Source organism: Hyperolius riggenbachi, chromosome 2 (assembly GCF_040937935.1).
Source record: "Hyperolius riggenbachi isolate aHypRig1 chromosome 2, aHypRig1.pri, whole genome shotgun sequence".
In the NCBI taxonomy this organism is placed as follows: domain Eukaryota; kingdom Metazoa; phylum Chordata; class Amphibia; order Anura; family Hyperoliidae; genus Hyperolius; species Hyperolius riggenbachi.
This window is the reverse complement of record NC_090647.1, coordinates 337,660,120-337,681,934: the sequence shown is the minus strand read 5'-3', so window position 1 is coordinate 337,681,934 and position 21,815 is coordinate 337,660,120. Positions and strand designations below refer to the sequence as shown.

At 42.9% G+C, this 21,815-nt stretch overlaps 1 protein-coding gene across 4 annotated transcripts in view; it reads left to right on the top strand.

Moving 5' to 3' along the window:
* The window catches only part of SCUBE3 (signal peptide, CUB domain and EGF like domain containing 3), a 158,288-nt gene that overhangs the window by 99,288 nt on the left and 37,185 nt on the right, over positions 1 to 21,815 (top strand). For all 4 annotated transcript variants that reach the window (XM_068269407.1, XM_068269408.1, XM_068269406.1 and 1 more), the window contains 8 exons: positions 4,019 to 4,135; positions 5,851 to 5,973; positions 9,937 to 10,053; positions 11,751 to 11,873; positions 13,500 to 13,613; positions 18,082 to 18,171; positions 20,779 to 20,886; positions 21,116 to 21,277. In XM_068269407.1, the coding sequence (XP_068125508.1) occupies positions 4,019 to 4,135; positions 5,851 to 5,973; positions 9,937 to 10,053; positions 11,751 to 11,873; positions 13,500 to 13,613; positions 18,082 to 18,171; positions 20,779 to 20,886; positions 21,116 to 21,277 (954 nt within the window). The remainder of the gene's footprint in view (positions 1 to 4,018; positions 4,136 to 5,850; positions 5,974 to 9,936; positions 10,054 to 11,750; positions 11,874 to 13,499; positions 13,614 to 18,081; positions 18,172 to 20,778; positions 20,887 to 21,115; positions 21,278 to 21,815) is intronic.

Here is a 21,815-nt window from a genome sequence, read left to right as displayed (position 1 = left end):
TTTTCCACTAAAACCCTAAAACTCAATTCACTTTTCTCCTGAGTTTTTCCCCAGGAGAAAATTTTTCCTCTTAACTAAATTTTTTTTTAGCAATTGGAAAACTTCTAAAAAGTACATAAGAAAGTTAAAGAAAACTTATTTTGAGTAAGGTCTTGCTTGGTGGGAGCCTAAAGGTGGTCCAATTTCTAGTGAAAAATGGTTTGAGCTATCACAAATTCTGATTGGATTAGTTGTAAACAAACTCCATTGATGGGCACAATCTATTACAAATTATAAAAAAAAAAAAGTTGTCCGCTTGAATTTTCTTCAAATGAAAATTTGGATTTTCATGTCTGTTGTAATAGATAAGAAGCAAAGATTGGTTCATTAATGGTGTAGTGAACGATTTTACTTCCGATCAGAATTATCTGATCTCTCCAAAGATTTTTCGCTAGAAATTGGATCATTAGTGGCCACCTTTAAAAGTATTTTAATTATGAGGTTTGAAAATATCTCCTTGGAGAAAACTCAGGACAAAAATTAATAGGATATGGGCCAGGATTTTACTCTGCTGTAATTTCATGAATGGTTGTAGAAGTAGCAGAAAGTTCACATTTTTTTGCTATATTCTTATTTAACCTCAAGTATCTGTAATTTAAAGTATATGAGACAAATTTTCAAAATTATTTGCACATCTGCTCCTCTACAGACAGCAAAATATAAATTGAGCTTAAAGGGAACCTTAAGTGACATAATGAGATGGACAGGTTTATGTACAGTGGCAAGCATACAAATACCTAGGCTGTTTTATTTTTTTTCTCTCTGCCTAAAAGAGTTCATGTTCAGCTATGTGGCTGACAGTTTTTTTGTGAGACGGCTTTGTTAGAACCTGTTCTATATCACCTTGCTTCGACACCATTAACTTCTTACAGTTGCGTCTCACAGACTGTGAGATCACTTGACTTTCAACACAGCAAGCAGGAGATAGACTTTCTCAGGCTTCTTCAAGGTTTACGTTATTTATTCAAGAAACAGAAATACAGATAGACACAGTTCATCATATCCTAGCCACGCCAATCTTCATGTTACGTTACAAGCTTCTTGATTAGACTTCCTGCTGAAGTCAATCAGGTACCTTCTTCCTAACTACGTTATACTAGACTACCTATGTACAGCATACATTATATCAGATTACATGTAGAATGGAAATACTTAGAGGTTCCAGTCAGCCTTTAGATCTAGTGGGAAAGTCAGAAGCAGAGTGAGCTCTGAGCGCCCACCTAGGTTTTTAATACCGACTAGGAAAGAGTTAAACGTGACATCATATTCGCCATCCCCTAGACCAGACTATTGGATGAACCCCATCGTGGTGTCATAATACCCACCCACTTGATTAATATTTAATGTCACCTTTCCTTTACTTACTGGAATGTGGATATTTAGTAAATATGGCTGATGTTTATTGTTCCAGTGGCGGTACATGCCCAGGTCAGTGAGACCTGCGGCCTTGTCCATAGAACAGCTTCTTGGTATGTTCTAGTTCTGCTGACAGAACTGCAGATTTTCTCTCTAAGAGAAAATCCCTTAAAGGGCAGGTCTGCTCCTCAAGCCTTTTTGACTAACTCAGTCCAAATAACTGAGGCCTACTTAAATTATAACAGGCTGATTTTGGGGCAGAGCTGATGTGCCGATGATTAGGGAGCCACCATAGGCATAATGTGGATTACGGTAACAGCAGCGCTCAGTGAATAATTTAGGCGCCGGCGATTGCCAGAGCTCAAATTAGAAAAAAAAATAGGCAATTCACGATGAATGACGAACGTGGATTGTAAATCTCACCTGCTCCAGCTGCGATGACTCCTGGTCTCGCCCGCTGTCTCCTCTGAGGTGGCTTAGTGTGACAGTGGCACTCAGTGGAGACAGTGGAGGAGACTGGGAGTAACTGCTGCTGGAGCAAGTGAGATTACATTGCATGAGCCCCGGGAAACATATTAACTTTTGTGGGGACAGGGGTCAGGTGGTGGAGATGGGTCACAAGGCCGTCTCCGCCTCTCCACCACCTAGAGAGAGAGATCTGTTGGGTGCCCATACAATGTGTATGGGCACCCAACAGATCTCTCTCTGATCAGATTCGATCAGAGAGAGCTCTGTCTCTTAGTCGATCTTCCCGTACATCCCTTTATGTATGGGCACCTTACCTGCCAGCTTTAAGAAACCCTGAGCCATATGCAATTAACTTTTTCTCCCAAGTTTTCTCCTAGGTGATATTTTAAAATGCCCTTTAAGCCTCCAGTAAGCAAGAAAATGCTCAAAATAGTTTAGATATTGTCTTTTGCCTACTTTTGGAACTTTTTCAATTGCAAAGTGATGAAAAGTTATTTTAAATAGTAGATGAAAAATGTTCTCCTAGGAGAAAACACAAGAGAAAAAGTGAATTGCATATGACCCCCTGTGAGGGTCCAAGAAAGTCCTATTTAGGATTAGGACTATACTGTAGATACAATTGTTTATTTTATCAGTTTATTTTTACTTCAGGTTTAGTGTATGCTTTTCATTTTAGTTTAACTTGCCTACTTTCCAAGAGGTCATGGATAAACTAATAAACCATGATGATGGTGTTCTATTTGCAATCTCTACAGAATTCTAGTAAAACCATTTTGTTGCTTGTTATATTAATTGCTATTCTTGACTGTGATCTAAGAGCTATGTAAATATGTGAGCATGGTGAATATAAACAATAAGTACTGTATATAAATAATACATGAGTCGTATACACGTTATATAAAAACATGTAAATGACAACTATTCTCTTAAATAAAAAAAAACAAAACAAAAAAACTGTTAGTAGAAAAGTCAGGAGTGCACTGTATTATTTTATACTTATGTTATACTTATTTTGGGTAGTTCCCACTTGGAAAGGGGATTAGGTGCTGTGCTATCGTTTCCCTCAGTAGTTAGGGGGAAGAGCAGCAGGGTAATGATGGCTACCTACTGTTGTATGCATTGAGCAGTACACTGCTAGCAGAGGCAGCAATTTCATCAATTTTAAGTCTGGTTGCTGAAATCTGATTGATTGGGTTTCTGATCATGACCAGTTAGCAGATCAGGACATCGTCATCTCATATACCACTAGTATTAGATTTTTCATTCCCTTCATCCATAAAACCATTTAGGATTGATGTTGATTGTAAAAGATTGCTCCAGTCTTTCAAAAGCCCCCCCCCCCCCATTTTCCTATAGCGGAGACAAAGTGCTGCAGACTACAGCCTATCACTTCATGACAAAACAGTCATGTGTCTTTCTGTTCCCTTTCCCTTGGCTACAGTCACCAAGGCAGGATTTATACCTTTTCTGCTTCTACTTTTTTGGTGACTCCCTCTCTATGTTCTGTAGTCCCCTCCAATTCCATGTGTAGCCCACTCTTTTAGTGTAAATTCCATGTGCAACAGCCTTCCACGTGTTGCTCTCCATTTGCTGTCTCCCATTTGAAAATTATATTTCCATATTTAGCAAACTCTCTTGCAAATCCAGCCAACCTTGACAAAGGTTTTTGTGGCCTTTCTAGAAATCTGGCCCTGGCAGTCGTATAGCATCACCTACCCTTGGCCCTGTATGCCCTACAACAAATAAAGCTGTTGGCTGACATAATCAGCCAATTGAGGCTCCAAGACAGATGTATTTACAGCTTACAAATGAACTTTCACTGCACAGTCCTGCTCTGTTGTACAGAACTAGATTTAATTGGATGGGCTTTTTTTCTATAGTTCTGTTTTAATATTACTATTTGATAATGAGCAAGGCAATGGTAAAGAGGTTGAACATACCGTTCAGTTCAATATATACAGTTTTGTACAATATATACACTACTTTTAGGACATAACTACTACATATATTTATAAATGCCTGTACATCAGACCAAACAGAAGGATGAAAATAAAAGAAAGATGAAGATTTTGTTTCTAGATAGCTATAGTTTACTACTTTGGATTTTAGTCATCTTTCTTATTGCATGTCTTCTCTTTGTTTTGTCATTCTCTAGAGACCTGCTCAGTGAATAATGGTGGCTGTGATAGCAGATGTCATGATGCCATAACAGGAGTGCATTGTAGCTGTCCTATGGGTTTCATGCTGCAAGCAGACAGAAAGACCTGCAAAGGTAAATTTATCTGGATATGTACAGTACAGACCAAAAGTTTGGACACACCTTCTCATTCAAAGAGTTTTCTTAATTTTCATGACTATGAACATTGTAGATTCATTCTGAAGGCATCCAAACTATGAATTACCACACGTGAAAGTATAGTACATAACCAAAAAGTGTGAAACAACTGAAAATATGTCATATCCTAGGTTCTTCAAAGTAGCCACCTGCTTTGCACACTCTTGACATTCTCTTGATGAGCTTCAAGTGCCACGCCACATGCGCCAAGTGCCACGTGCCACGTGCTAAGTGCCAATTGCGATGTGCCACGTCCAGCATGCTCCTGGCACACATTACACCTGCTGCTGCATTGCCCTGCTCCTGCTGCCTTTGCAGCTCCCACCGCCAGGCCAGGGTGCCACAGGCCACTGATACCACCTATATTTAACCCAAAACACAATTGCTGCGTAATTTTTTCGAGGTGTCTGGGCTGAAAACTGTCATGTCCCAGTTGTGCGGTTGGACTTTGGACACAATGTGGGCTGCACGACTGCTGTCTGGAACCTAGGCCTAATGTTAATTGACAGCCATTTTTTTTTTGGGGGGGGGGGGGGATTTTAAGTCCCCACATCATCAATTAGTGTTCCCCTTTACAAAATAATGATGCTACATGCCTCATATACCCTAAAAAACATTTTTAAAGCAATTTAAAGGCCACTTCTGTTTTTTCTGTCCAGATATCCGAATTTGCCAGGATATCCTGTACTAGGGTCGGATATCCGATTCTGATCAGAAAATTTTGAACTCGGATATCCGACCCGGATCGGATATCTGGGTATCTGGATCCGAATCGGATCCGGATTTTGAAAAGGGGTATCCGAGCAGCACTGGTGGTAATTACTATTCCCCCTCCAAGCACCGTACATTGGGGGTAAGATGTAATTCGGCTTCCAGCTGTTGCTGGCAGCCGAGGTGCGCTGTTTTTATTGTAATTTGGGCTCCGTCTTTGGCCGATACTATTGGAAAATGTAGGGCTTTCCCAAAAAGTGTAAGTGAACACTGGTCAACACCACATCATCCTGTATGAGCAGGACAGGGACAGGATGTGAACTAGGCAGGCAGGACAGAGTAACAGGGCAAGCATAGGCTGTGGACTGGACTGGCAGGTGGATAAGACAGGGTACCAGGATTGAAATCACTGTAAGGTCAGGGAAAAATTGCAGCCTTGACTGACAGGTGGGCAGGACACAGTAGCATGACTGACTGGAAGGACAGTGACAAGTTTACTGATCTGGCAGGTAGACAAAGTATCAGGAGCAGGCCCCGAGTAGTTGCAGGGAACTGCCACTCCAGACACTACCAGAAACCAGTGCAGGAGGAGGACAGGGTTGCATTCCTGGCAATCCTGGTGAGCCCAGGCAATGAGTCATCAGTGCTGGTAACAATTCTGGGGAATCTTATTTGTAAACTAAATATTCAATGGCTTAGCCTACAGTGCCATAGACCTCAGTGTGGATTTGAAACTTGCCTCACCTCCCTGCAATGTACAGTATATATAATAATTGCATGACGTGGATTTGTGGAGTATCAAAACCTGCTTTCCAAGGACAGTCTCAATACCAGTCTTACTGTGTAGATTTATGTGATCTCTTTGAAACATTTGTGCATAACATCTAATGTCCATGGATTGTATATATTTAGCCATACACAAATTTTGCTTTCCTTTACAGATATAGATGAATGCCGGATTAATAATGGTGGTTGTGATCATAACTGTCGTAACTCAGTTGGAAGCTTTGAATGTGGATGCAGAAAAGGCTATAAACTCCTGATTAATGAAAGAAACTGTCAAGGTACCCTACTTATTCATGAACTATTCCTAATGTCCATCAGCTCTCTCCATTCAAGATGATCAAGAAAATAATACTCCAGGTCCTATATACTGTATTACAAGGATGTTTAGCAAACTTTGTCACAGATACTTATCAACTTCTGTTATTATGATTGCCGTAGAACCACTTTTTGTTTTTTTTTCAATCTGAGAGGTTCTAAATGAAAGATTGAATCCAAGCAAAGATAGTCAATCAGCATTGCAAAGTATGACTGATGAGTATAGATTTGCTCTCAATATCTAAGAAGAGGATATCCTGCTACACCAGATGGCTGGGTTAAAAATCCAATCTTTATTTCAACATCAATGGACACACAGATGAAAGCTCACGCGTATCAGAGCAAAACGTGGCTCCTTAGTCATAGGTTTGCTCTGCTTTCTGTTCATCCACTCTAACTCATCTGTTTAAAGCTTCATACACACGTAAGAGGACTGTTGCCGAGTAGGCATAGGGACTCGATCCCTTGGACGACAGTTTGGAGCTGAGCCTGTACACACTTCTCACTAACCTGCAGGCTAGAAATTCATTCTGTTTCTATGGAAGGGGCAGGTAGGCCAACGGTGCAATGCATGATGGTGTGGGCAGGGTGAGTAAGAGAACAATACCCTTGGCCTGCACTTGGCAAAAGACGATCCATCAGGCAGATCACTCACTGATGCATTCAGGGGGATCATGGGCGTTGTAAATGCTAGCTTCCTGCCAGAGGCAGTCCCTGACCAGCTGCCTCAGCCGAAAACCATTTAGCAGGTGTATTAAGGCTTTAACCACCAAACTAGAACTTGGCTGTCATTGTATTTTTCATTCTAGAGTAAAGATAAATTACCCTTCACACTGAACAACTGGGAAAGGGACTTTTTCCATGTAAACTTGACTGCTATTATATACAGTAAGTCAGGGGTGCCTTTAGCCATTTTGTCACACCAGGAGAGAAAATCTGTGCCCCCCCCCCCCCCCCATACACGTGGATTCTGGATGCAGAAAACTGACTCCAATGAATGCCTATGGGAAATCTGCATCAGAAAAATCGCATTTTGTGGATACAGGCCCATAGACATTCATTAGAGTCACATTTTCTGCATCCAGAATCCGCATGCAGTGGAAACAGGCCCTTAATCTTAATACAGCAGTCTTTTACCAGAAAATAATCGTAACGTGCAGTATATGTTACCTGTCTGTGTCCGCCAATGGCTCAGTCTCTGCACTGCCTCACATACACACGCTCTGGGTGGTTACCAGCGTATACGTGGGCGCATATGTGATGTCACATACACACCCACGTATATGCCGGCAACCACGTAGGGCGCATGTATGTGAGGCAGGGTGGAGATGGACTCTGACAGGTAACATATACTGCACAGGGCACCTCTGACACACTTTACATTAGGGGGATGGCGTTGGGGTGGCAAGGCAGTTAGATGCGGCGTCACAATACCAATTCCTGATCAGTTTCAACATGAAATTGATCGGGAATCAGCCTGCGGTGTATGGGCAGCTGACGGACCTCTCTCAGATTCGATTCTGTCTCTTGGTGGATCTGCCCACAATCGTTATGCTGGGCATATACGGGTCGTTTTTGCGGATCGATTAGCCACCGGATCGACTCCCGCCGCGTCCCCGCTCGTCCCCATGCACGCCTGGATCGATTCCCGCTTGTCCCCGTGGGCACTTCCTTATCTTCCGCGGGGATCGAGTGCGGAATTGATCCACTGGGTCATCGGACACGTCGGATATTATCAATCGAGCCATCAGCGGCTCCATTGCTAACAAAAAACGACCCATGTATGCCCAGCATTATGCTGGGCATAGACGGTTCATTTCTGTGGCGCGATTAGCCGCCGGATCGACTCGATGCGTCTCCGTGCGCACCTAGATCGATTCCCGCTCGTCCCCGCGGGCGCTTCCTTATCTTCTGCTTGATTTCCGCTATTGTCCGCCCGCAGGTATGGAGCAGGGATCGATCCCCACGGTGATCGGACCTGTCGGAAATTATCAATCGAGCCATCAGCGGCTCGATTGATAAAGAAAAACAAACCGTCTATGCCCAGCATTAGATCTATGGGCACCCAGAGCAAAGTCCTAGATAATTGCTCTGACTTTGTGTGCCCTTGTTTACCCCCCCCCCCCCCCCGCACTGTAAACATGTATGCAGCTATTTATTGCTTATCTTCCGCCCAGCAGGTGATGGTCAGTCAGTGTTTTTATCAGTAGTGATGATCTCCTGGCAGCAGCACTGACAAGAGCAGTGGATGTGTGGGTCTCCAGACAGGCAGCTGTGCACTATGAGCTGCTCCTCAGAGCTGCGCATGTCAGCATTGTTCAGCTCAGGTTACAATGCCAATATACACAGCTTGTACAGACACTTGTCCTCCCATGTCCTCTGCACTTATCAGCGCTGATGTGGCTGATTCCAGTCTCCCCCCTGCAGCTCACCCTCACCTCTGCCTGCTCATCACACACAGGGGGACACAGAGAAAGCATGGTTCGATGGGTCACTCAGACAGCGGCAAGCCTAGGGACCCGAACTTCTGGCTGGCGGGGGCGGAGTTAGAGGCGGAGCCAGATGCAGGTCCACACGCTCTGTGGCTGCTATAAGAAAGGGGCGGAGAGGTAGGGCTGAGCTGTCTCTCTATTGGCCAGGGGGCAGAAGGAGAGTGTGAGGGACAACTATAAAAGATAATTAACGTTAGTAACGGCGGGCAGCGCTTTCTGAGAGGGATACGCCCCAAGCGGCTGCCTGTAGTGCCTGCAGCTTCAGACTACCCTGCAGTAAGTCACACCATTTTGATTCCCTGCCCATTACAAACTCATCACTGGATAACAACTTTTAAGGAGTTTGATATAACAAAGTGGAAATTTCGTGCTTAGTAGCCCATTCTCAAACTGCACCAGGCTCAGTACTTCTCAGTTAAACTGTATAATTACGGGCTTATCTTTTAACTCCAGCAGGTATTTAGAGGTCACCTTCCATATTCCATTTCTGTTTTTTTTATTTTTTTATTTAGTGCTTCCAAGTCTTCCCTCACAAAATTTTCTGCTAGTCATATGTAGGTCTGATCCAGCAGGCAAGCAATCACTCCCTGGTCTAAATTGTCGGGACAGTAGTGTTTGATACTAGTCTACAGCCGTCTCCACTTTTTCAGGCACCTGATGAAAAACTGACTGAACTGTCAGCATTGTACTGGCCAATACAATATAGTGCTACACGTCTGTTGATCACCACTCTTTCGTCCCTAACTCATTCAATAAAGATTTTCTAGCATGCCTTACCTTCCTTTCATAATTTGTTAAACTTCATCAACTGGGCTTGTTAGGGGCAATAGATCCCCAGTCAGATTAATTAATCAAAATAATACAATCAACTGGAAAATTTGACCAGAATATGGTTACTGTTTGACAGTTTTGCTTAAAGAGAATCTGTACTCTAATATTCTTACACTAAAAAGCATACCATTCTATTCCTTATTTTCTCCTGTGCCCCTCTGTGCTGTTTCTGCCACTCTCTGCTGCAATCCTGGCTTGTAATTGCCAGTTTTAGGCAGTGTTTACAAACAAACTAACCAGCTTGTGATAGGCTCACATAAACTGTGTGTGAGTCATACTTAGTGTGCAGGGGGCCTGCAGAGGGTGTGTATCGCTTCTATCTAATCAGAAGCAGCCCTGCACATTCCACACATTCAAGCTTTAGCCCGACAGACACAACAGAGGAAAGGAGATACGATTTATTACAGAGACAGTGCAATTAGGAAAGGCTGCAGTAAGCCAGAGCACATTAGAACAGGCATAGGAACCTATAGGATAGAAGAACTAAGGCTGAAAAATGTGTTACAGAGTCTCTTTAAAGCATTATATCATGCACCATCTTCCTTTCATGTGTGTCTATTGACATTGTAACAGAACCTTTCACTGGCATTTCCTCTCCCCCAGATATTGATGAGTGTTCGTTTGACAGAACATGTGATCACATCTGTGTCAACACACCTGGCAGTTTCCAATGCTTGTGTCACAAGGGCTATGCACTATATGGGCTCACTCATTGTGGAGGTAACCTTTTCACTTTTCTTCCTTATTACGGTATATTGTCTTGTATGTGATATCTCTTTGAAGAATGTTTAGCTTTATAAACAGTTTTCAGGACTCTTTTACACTTCATGCGATTTCGATTTTGATGCAATTTTACAAGCGATTATGATTTTCGGTGCAATTAAAAATAGTCCTGCGTGGTTTTTTTCTGCATTTTCTGCAACAGAATTCGGGCACCAGCCAAAAGTCCGAAAGCATGACCTTTCTTTGATCCTCAACACATTAACCAGAATTTGCATAGTGTGAGGCCACACTACATGCAACCTCTGTTATGTGTTGAGGATAAAATGACGCTTTTGGACTTTTGGCTGCTGCCCGGATTCTGTTGCTCTCTAAAGGGGCCAATACACTGGTCGATTTCAGCCATCGATCGATCGATTCTATAGAATCGTTCGATCGATCAGAAATCAATTCTATGAAATTCCCCATTCAATCGATTTGCGGCCGATTTTGATCGATTTGATCTATCTGACAGGATGGAAAATCCAGGTTGATCTGCTGCTGGCAGCAGATCGATGGCCCATAAAGTTGCATTGGATCTAATGGTCCAATAATGCATTTAGATCGATTTGCAATAGATTTCATTCTGAAATCTATTGGAAATCTGTTCCTAGTGTGTGGCACACATCAGATAGATTCCTGTCAGATTGGACTTGACAGGCATCTGCCAGAAATCTATCTGATGTTCGAATCTGCTGCAAATCTATAAGTGTATGGCCACCTTTACTCATAGTTGGTTCTGATTGGTCTGGAAGCACAGCCATTGCACCGTCTACCCTCAACTGTCCACTTATCTTGTGCCGATCAACTTCTCTTCTAATTCAATATCAAGTTTTTCTTATGCTGTTGCTAGCATCCAGTGAAAATTGCAAATCGGAATTGCAATATGGAGTGTAAAAGAAGCCTGGTTGTTATAGATTTCCCAACCTAGCAACTAAACTTACTGCATGCTTGACTTACGCCTGCTATAGATTTTAGAGAATGTTTGGAGAGACAAGCACACTATGACTAACCCTAGGGACAATTGCCTGTTCATACAGAGAAAATCGTACGTTCAGTTTGGTTTAGCTTATACCGTATGTTAATGCCTACAGCTAAAAAGCTAGGTACAGTACAGACAGGCACAACATATTCTCTTGTTTGAAAATCGGCCTCCATACAGACAGTGGTATAGCTACAGAGATATGGGAACCAGTGCAAATCTGATTTTCAATAACAAACAAGAATTAGGAATAATGGGATAATTCAGTGGCTGAAAAAAGGCAGTCACATGGCATCCTTTCTCCAGATCACACCAGGACCCAGCTGCATGTTCCAGCATGGCATCATTGCTAAGAGACGGAGGGGAGGCAAAAACTACTGCATAGTGGTATATGGGAAAAAGGGAGGCAAGCTATGCAGGTAGATGGGCTTTAAGATGCCCAGATAAAATGTTTTCATTTTTTCCACTATCTGCATAATATGTTACTTGTAAAACTAGCGATATTCTAGGTCAGGTATCCGGCTTCAGTACGTGGAAATGTTTAGCTACCTTATTTTATTTTGCTGACTGATGAGTTCCGTACTGAGTGTAGCCTTCGAAAGTAGTGAATATTCAGAATTTGCATGTTAACACTATTAGATGTTTGTGAAATAAATGTACTCTAATTGTTTTGCAGATATTAATGAATGCAGCATCAACAAAGGTGGCTGCAGGTATGGCTGCATTAACACTGCAGGGGGGTTTGAGTGCACATGCCCACCTGGCTATAAACTTCACTGGAATCAGAAGGATTGTGTAGGTGGGTGTCTTGCTAAACAATATGACTGTGCTAAGCATTATAAAAGCATTTTTTTCCATATTTATATATGCCAAGACCTTGTTTTCAAAAGCTCAACAACTGGTGCAAAGACAATCAATGCAATGCATTTTTTCTAAGTTCATGCATATTCTGTTGCAATTTGTTTGCAGATTAAAAATGGATCAATCCACATTAGCAGCAACTCCATTTGATTGACCTACTTTCAGTTTGCATGCAAATTGCAACAAAATATGCATTCATTCAGAAAAAATCACCCAGCAGCCGGGTGATTAAGCCAAAATGTGACGTCTTGAGTGTTGGGTCTAATTGAGTTTAGTTGGGCCAAAACAAATGGACAAAAGTTGAGAGGCGGTAGAGGACAGAGATGCCAATCGTGCTGTGGTCCATGAGGTCAAAGCAAGTCGGACTTGACTGGGTAATGACTGAACAACATAAATCAAAGCACTGATATGAAACAAACTTTGTTACTGTCTGCCTATACTAGTTGAGGAAAACATTAATGGTGGGCTTTAACATGTGCATGCTTTAACACAGGGGTAGATAACCTATGGCTCGAGAGCCAGATGTGGCTCTTTTGATGGCTACATCTGGCTCACATGCAAATCAGTAGGGGTTGATTCACTAAGCTACACTGCTCAAGCAGCGCAGCTTAGTGTGGCAGTGCAAGTAACATTTTCAAAGTAGGCACGTTACTGTTGTAGCATGCACTGCTAACTTACTCACACCTCCTTAAAACAAACAACAGCTGCTCCATTTGTCTCACTCCGGACTCTGTCAGGTCCAGTGACTTTGTTGGACAAGATCCCCGCACATTGATTGGCCCAAAAAGCCTATTGGGCCAAAGTGCGGGGATCTCGTCCTACAAAGTGAATCAACCCCCAAGTCAGCTAGCTAATTGTACAAGCTGTTAGTCGGTATTTCTCTTCTCTGGCTTTCAGGGAAATTTCTGATGTTGCTGAAACCCAAGAGAAGCTGAAGCCGTGTCTGACACTTCCCCTGCCTGGCGGATCAACTGTATACACATCACCATGGCAACAGGGACGTGAACCCTACTGTCCCAGTTTGAAACATATTGTATGGCTCTCATGTAGTTACATTTTAAAATGTGTGGCATTTATGGCTCTCTCAGACAAAAAGGTTCTGGACCCCTGCTTTAACATGTGCATAAATGGGTTTTTAAAGTATGTAACTATGTAAGTGTACAAATCCACAAAGTAAGCATCTTGTACATAGATACATTAGCATGAAGTGACTTGCAGTGAACACATTGATTCCTTCAGCCTGTTGCATAAAATGACTTGTAAATGTACAGTATATCAGTGAAACCACATAAAAGGAAACCTTTAATGAAACCAGTGGCTGGATGGTGTAATGGTTAAGGGCTCTGCCTCTGACGCAGGAGACCTGGGTTCGAATCTCGGCTCTACCTGTTCAGTAAGCCAGCACCTATTCAGTAGGAGACCTTGGGCAAGTCTCCCTAACACTGCTACTGCCAATAGAGTGCGTCCTAGTGGCTGCAGCTCTGGCGCTTTGAGTCCGCCAGAAGAAAAGCGCAATATAAATGTTATTTGTCTATTTGTCAAACAATTGTTTTTTTCCCCTTAGAGTTGGTGAAATGCACGACTGGAATGTCCTCTCGTGCTGGACTGACTTGCTCTCGCAGTGGAAAGAAAGACACCTGCTCTCTCACCTGTAACAGTAAAACATTTCTGCAGCCAGGTAACTCACAGGAAAAAGAAGATCAAGATTACTTTTCATGATAAAGACATTTATCTTTTCAGAAAATGAAAATGCAATACATTAGTTTAGGGACATCAAAGAAAAGTTGTACAGACATGAAAAAATAATTCACATCACTTCATGAAAGTGAAAAGTCTAAAGAGTTTTTGGACACTAAAGGTGTGTACACACGCACTACAGCAGCCAACGATGGGTCCGTCAGCACCTCCCGCCGGGCGGGTTTTCAGCAGACTGTAGTGCGTGTGTACGCACTGTCGGGGGACTGATAATGCTGTTCCTGAACGATCCATCGTTCAGGAACAGCCTTATCAGTCCGCCGACAGTGCATACACGCAATACAGTCTGCTGAAAACCCGCCCAGCGGGAGGTGCCGACGGACCCATCGTTGGCTGCTGTAGTGCGTGTGTACACACCTTTAGGCACCAGTTGCTAGCCTATTATTCCCAGCAACAAAGAGGATTATGCGGGAGGAGCTGAGTGGAAAATAATAGTTTTTGAAGTGAATTTCCACTATTGCTGAGAGAAAAAAAGCATTTCTAGAAGCTCCTCAGTCTCAGCATTATACGTTGCAGACATTATTAGCAATCCAAGCCTTATTTCAACATCACAAACATGCCCAATACCTGTCACAGGTCGCCTGTATCTCACTTTGGGAGATTTATGATTGCTTCTTGTGGTCCACTCCAATCAACAATAAAATCCCAATGATTCACACAGAATGGGAATATATCAGTTGTCTTTAAAGGGAACCTTAACTGAGAGGGATATGGATGTTTCCTTTTAAACAATACCAGTTGCCTGTCAGTCCTGCTGATCTCTTTGGCTGCAATAGTGACTGAATCACAGACCTGAAACAAGCATGCAGCTAATCCAGTCTGACTTCAGGCAGAGCACCTAATCTGCATGCTTGATCAGGGGCTGTGGCTAAAAGTATTAGAGACACGGAATCAGCAGGAGAGTCAGGCAACTAGTATTATTTTAATAGGAAAAATACATATCCTTCTCAGTTTAGGTTCCCTTTAAGTTATTAATGTTTACCCTTGAAGTTGATCTGCTTGACATAGAGTACAGGCCCCGTACCATTCACCTGCTTGCCCATAGCCTCTAACATTCTTAAACCTACCCCCTTGTGTTTTTGCTAGGAGCCTCTCCTAAGAAATCTGGAGCTCTGTGGCCAGCCCCACCTGTGATGCCATGGCCCGCCCCCAGCTTGGTGGCCACACCCCGATAGGTGACCGCTGAACTGGTGATGGGCCATGATGGTGTGATGGCAACACAAGTGGCAGGCAGGTGGGTTAGACACAGAGATCGAGACTTCTTCAGAGTAGCTTTGGGCGATAACCACCACAGTGATTTTGCAGACAAGGGGGTGTGGGGTTTTAGAATATTGGAGGTTTATGGGCAAGCAGGTGAATAAATATATTATTAATATCCAGTTGTACCTTATAGTCAGAGCAGGATCATCCACCAGGCAACCTAGGTAGGTGCTTGGGGCCTAGTCGGTGTCAAGGGGCCCCCCCGCCAGCTTCTTTGACCTCTCTTTGCTTCAGCTTACCAAAAGGACCTCAAGAGGGCTCCAAATCTACTACATTGCCTAGGGACCCATTACATTTTAACTACCTAACCGTGTCACGCCAATGGGCGTGAACGCGGTGGGAGCCCCAGGACCGCCTAACGCCAATTGGCGTCAGGTCCTGGAGCCGGCTACTGCAGGAGATCGCACACAGATCTCCTGCTCGGGGGGCAGAGCCCCGCCCCGCCTTCATTCTCCGAGCAGCGATCACCGCTCGGGAGACTGTAAGACGGCGAGACCGTCGTCTTTACCTATAGTACAGTGCTGCGATCAGCACGGCTGTCCCCTCCATACACTGGACAGTGATCGGCTGTCATAGCCTGAAGGCTATGACAGCTGATCACGCTGATTGGCTGGCAGCGGGGAGGGAGGGAGCAGAGGAACAGCAAACAAAAATATTGAACATTTTATTGAAAAAAAACTAACATAAATATTTATTTAAAAAAAAATAAACACAGGGGGGGGGGGGGCCATCAGACCCCACCAACAGAGAGCTCTGTTGGTGGGGAGAAAAGGGGGGGAGGGGGGAATCACTTGTGTGCTGTGTTGTGCGGCGCTGCAGCTTGGCCTTAAAGCTGCAGTGGCCCATTTAGTTAAAATGGGTCTGGTCTTTAGGGGGGTTTAACACTGCGGTCCTCAAGTGGTTAATCCATCTCTGCTTATAGTTACATATGGTACACAGTAAATTGACTATTGAGCACGCTGGAGGTGCTCTTTCAATAAAACAGAATGTGATTTGCACATCATATACATTTTATGTTTACAACCACATCATATAAACCTTATATTTACAACCCTGCTTCCAAAAATGTTGGGACGCTGTGCTATATACAGTACAGCATAATAAGACACATAATACAGTGATTTATAAATAATTTACCCCCTATATTTAACTGAAAACAGTACAGAGTGTCACGTTAAAAGTGATATAATGTTTTTAAAAAGATTGTTTCAGCGGCATATTCACCTCTAATCCGTATTGTGGGGTTTTCTTTGTTTTAGTTTTTTTTAGCAACATTCTATTTGGGATTTAAGGAGACCAATTGCTGTATTTTGAAAGTGACATTTTGCTTTGCCTTATATAGGATTACTGCTGCTCAACAGCTAAACGTTTCCTTTGGTCTGCTGTTTGTTTTATAATGCATCAGATGTATTCAAAGGGACTGAACTGTAGACCAGTTAAGCATCCAAACTATTTAATTACAGAATCATGCTGTTGTAATACATGTAGAATGCGGGCTGTCAGTGTCTTGCTGATTTAGGCAAGGCCTTCCTTGAAAAAGATGCCATCAGATTGGCAGGATATGTATACATTATTCAGCATTAATGGTGCTTTCCAGATGGACCAGTTACCAATGCTACATACACTAACACAACCCCTATCACCATGGATGTTGATTCTTGAATTCTACCCTGATAATGCGTGGGAGGGCCTTCTCCTCCTTAGCCCAGGGGATCCCCCCCCCCCCCCAAAAAAAATAAATAAATAAATAATAATTCAAAATAAAATATTGATTTATGTGACCACAGGACTGTTTTACACTTTGCCCCTATTCACATGAGCTTAAAGTTGATTGTTAACCTTCCTGGCGGTAACCACGTAGTTCGAGATAAGCCGCGCAGGAGGTTTTCTTAGGCCCTGCTGGGCCGATTTGCATAATTTTTTTTTACTTTGCTAGCTGTGTGAGCACCCTGATCACCGCTGCCCCGCGCTCGATTGCCGCTATCCGCTCCGCCGCCCCCCCCCCCCCCCCCCCCAGACCCCGTGCGCTGCCTGGCCAATCAGTGCCAGGCAGCGCTGAGGGGTGGATCGGGACTCCCAATGACGTCATCCCGCCCCGTTGCCATGGCGACGGGGGAAGCCCTCCAGGAAATCCCGTTCTTTGAACGGGATTTCCTGATCGGAGAGCGCTACATGATTTTAAATTTTTTTTTTTAAAAAGACTGCTGCGCTGCCCCCTGGTGGATTTTAATAAACCAGAAGGTTGATTGTTTCCATATTATAACAATACATGTTTTCTTCTTTGATTGGTAGAGATTTTACTTGCATTTGTAAATGTAGCAATGATCAATGTTAGCAGAGAGTGGTTTTCCAAACCATTCCTGAGGCTGTGCAGAATGCAGTGTCAGCTGAGGGCCTGAGGACCTGAAGTTCACGACCATTCAGTATTGGCTTTTTGCGTTGTCCCTTGTATACAAAGATTTTTTTTCTGAATCTTTTAATATTATATACTGTAGATTATAAAGTCATCAAATATTATAGCAGTTTTACATTGAGGAACATTATTCTTAGTTTGTTAAATTATTTGCCTGTATAATATTCCCTTAGAGTCTCGTTCCTACCCCCATCTTTACTTCTGAGGGAAACAGCCTCGCTGGGGAGGCTCTTTTCATACGCAATCACGTTACTGACCAGTCACCAATTAACTTAATTAGCTGTGAGATTTTCAACCAGGTTTTTGTTTTTAGCATTGCTGAAATTTTCCTGTCATTTGTTGTCACCTTTCCATTTTTTTTATTTGTTGTTGACATTATATTTAATATGAGTAAATATTTCCATAAAGATAGACTCATTTCCCGAAGCCAATATTTGATATATCGGTCTAATATTTACAATTGCATACAAAGTGTAAATGATTGGCAAACCGTGGCATTGTTTTTTTTATGTACATTTTACACAGTATCCCAATCCAACACTTTATGGAAACTGGGTAGTGTATGTGTGTGTAGAAAATCAAATAAGAGCATTAAATGAATATGAAAAAGAAAATATATCCTAAATAAACACGTAAATAACACAAGAAGCTGTATTCAACTAACTTCTATAAAGTAAAATTACTTCTATAAAGTAACTATTTTTTTCTCGTTATACAGAATCAGAAAGCAGTTATATCTTCAGTTGTGGATCTCCAGCACTAAAATCTGGACTGAATACAAAGCAGAACATTAGCCATCACTGCTCTGGTAATTTCATGCCTATCACTAACTAACAGTAAAAGCAAGGGATTGCCAATTATCACACAATGGGGTTAATTCATCAACAACAGTACAGTGAGCTGCAGTACTTCACTCACACTTTATCTGTGGGTACCAGAGCATCCTGGTTCAGCAAATAAACCTGAAGGTGTTGCCTAATGTACAAGCTGGGTTGATATGACTAAGCATCATTAACTAAGAGAATCTGCGCAGATCCCCCGACGATCCTCTTGAAGCAAATCTCCCGCGCTGACAGGCAGAGTGCAGGGCTATGGTAAGATGGCACCCGAAGCCCTGTACTGGAGACACAAATAGGCTCCAGTGCAGGGCTTTGGCAGCCATCTTGCCGTAGCCCTGCTCCGCCTCTCGGGAAACTGCGGGCTGCGGGGATTTGGGGAATGAACTGGCACGGCGTCTATTAGACACCGCGCCCAGTTCAACACTTGGCTGGGGGTTCTTAGAATCGGGCGGGCAGCAGCGCTCCCCCTGCACATGGCTGGTGGGCCCCAGAGGGGCTCCGGGCCCCCTGCGCTGATGGGGTCGCATCCCCGGTAGTTACGCCGGTGGTGTTAGGCGGTCCTGGGGCTGCCGCCACGTCCATCGGCGTGATGTGGTCGGCAAAAGGTAAAGAAGAAGTACTCCACACTTCTCCACATTTTGGGCAAATGTGTAAGAGGTCTCAATAGACCCCTGTACACATTAATAATTAACTCCCCACTAACTCTTTCTGTGGTGTTCACTTTCCACCTGAATAAATTAATTTAGGCATCAGCCAGTCATAACACTATCTATTTCAACTTCAACAAACAACAAGAACCAGCAGTTACCTCAATGCAGTATACTTTAAAAAAAACATACCTTTTATTAGTCACATACACAAAACATTAACACAAGCATAGGTACACCATCACTTTAAATCCTACACCAATGAACTATAGTCCGATCTAGCTGGGTCCAGCTGATAAAAAGAGATGAATAGAGATAGAAAAAGGATTTGGTGTTCTCCTTCCAGAGAGCAATGTGCCAATCGCATTTGAAATCCAGCAATCATACAGTATCCACTTGTTTTTTTAATCTATTAAATACAGTAAGGGATGGTTCCCACTACAAGTGATTTTCAAAGTGCTATGTGTGTAATCACATTGTTCAAGTGAGAACACACACATAGCTCTAAATTAGTAAACGCTTTTCAAATCACTGGCACTTAAAGGGACACTTAAGTCAAACAAAAAAAATGAGTTTTACTCACCTAATGCTTCCAATAGCCCCCTGCAGCTGTCCGGTGCCCTCGCCGTCTCCCTCCGATCCTCCTGGCCCTGCCGGCAGCCACTTCCTGTTTCGGTGACAGGAGCTGACAGGCTGGGGACGCGAGTGATTCTTCGCGTTCCCAGACACATTAGCACCCTCTATGCTGCTATACGGTATATTATATATGCTATAGCAGCATAGGTGGCGCTATTGTGGCCAGGAACGCGAAGAATTACTCGCGTCCCCAGCCTGTCAGCTCCTGTCACCGAAACAGGAAGTGGCTGCCGGCGGGGCCAGGAGGATCAGAGGGAGACGGCGAGGGCACCGGACAGCTGCAGGGGGCTATTGGAAGCTCCAGGTGAGTAAAACTCATTTTTTTTGTTTGACTTAAGTGTCCCTTTAAAAAAGTCCTTGTAGTGTGAACCGGCCATGAGAGTTGTTAAAATATACTGTAGAATGTCTTGCTACAGAAAGTAGTTATGACAAATTCTTTATCTGCATTTAAAGAGGGCTTGGATGCTTTCCTTGCACTGAAGAACATCCATGGCTATAATTACTAGGTAATTTGCGGCGGTGTTGATCCAGGGATTTTATCTGACTGCCTTATGGAGTCAGGAAGGAAATTTTTACCTTTTGAGGCTAATTGGCCAAAGCCTTGGTTTTTAGCCTTCCTCTGGACCAACTGAGATATGTACAAGGCTATATTTGTTAAACATGATGATGGATGGATGTCTTTTTTTTCAACCATACTAACTATGTAACTATGTTGAAAACAAACAAGACAAACATGCATACATGAAATGACACGTGACATGATGAGATAAACATACAGTATATACACATAGTACTATCCTTACTAAGAAATTATCAGAAGCCCCTTTCTGTTTTCCAGTACAGCAAGTTACAAAAACTTAAGTTGTTATCTATGCAAAAGCGCTTATCAACAGCTTAACGAATGCAATCCTTTCCTGAACAGTGAATAGAAGCCAAAACAGCTGAGAAACAGTGAGATAAGGATTCTAATGATGTTTTACTGCAGGAAAGATCAAAGGGTCAATTGTATCCCTTTTCAGCTGTGGATTCTAAACAGCAGCAGTGACAGTAAGATGCCATCTTAATTATAAAGTTAAAAAACTGCTACAACGATGCATCATCCTGTATTGGTTATAATTATTTGTTTTCTTTACCAGCTTGTATACAAGGAATAAAAGTTATGGCTGCACAGTATTTATATTAGCCAGGTCTTTATGAACACGACCTCTCATAGAGCCTGGACTGAAATCAAGTTTTGCATTATTAAAAAAAAAATGTCATGCTGTACACTCATTTTTCTTTTTTTCATTTTAGAAATGCCACCAGTTAAGCAAAGAGCATCCTTCAAACTTAAAGACTCCAGATGTGGCCTGAGAGTGCGTGGCAGATCCACAAGAGGGGAGGAAAGCGCAAGACATGGAAGTATGGGAAATGGAGAAGGAGAGAAGTGGTAGGAAGAGAGGATGAAAAGGAATTGTGGGAACATCAGAAATAAAAAAGAAAAAAACATACAGGACAAAAAGGGGAGATATGACAGGGAGGGGTAGTAGAATACAGATGAGAGAATTATATTACAATTAAGGTTGTTTGTTAATATTTATTCCTGTTAATTCTCACCCTCCTAAGGCTTTATCTGACCGTTCTGTTTCAGGTGCCCCTATGCCGTGCTCAGACTGCCAACTCACTTACATACAGCTGAAATGTGACTCTCTGTGGAGAGGTAGAAGTCGCAGCACTCGCTCTGCAACCAATAAAGAGGTTACCCGGATTTCACTGGAGCTGGAAGCTGAAGTCAAACTGGAGGAGGCCACATGTAAGCTTTCAGGTCTAAAGGACAGATGTCTAATACTGCAAGAAATGTGTCCCATGACATGTTACTGTACATAGCAATTCAGGGAAAAAAGTCCTTGATGTATTACCAGAACCAGATTAAGGCTAAACCGAGCCTTGAACAAGTAATAGCCTTGGGCCCCCTGCCCTTGTCACCAATTACAAGGAGTTCACATGTAGAGCATGTAGAAATTATTATTTTTAATACTCTCCAAAACAGCTGAAATGTTATCATCTAGCATTTGCAATAATACAGAGTGGCTGCTGCCATGCTGAGTGAATATCACATAGCATAAGGCCTGCTGTATGAGGCTGCAGTGAGTAGTGGTGGTCACCTCTGTAGTGAGAGAGGGAAGCACTTGATGTAAGTCCAAGCTTAATTTCAATCTTTTGCTATCCTAAACTGTTAAGGTGTCCTCTGAATCACTGCCACACTGCCACTGCCACTCTCTTTGTTGTCTTGCTTTGTATCAAAAGCCCACCTGTACCCAGATAAGCACACTTTTGCTAGGATAAGTTAC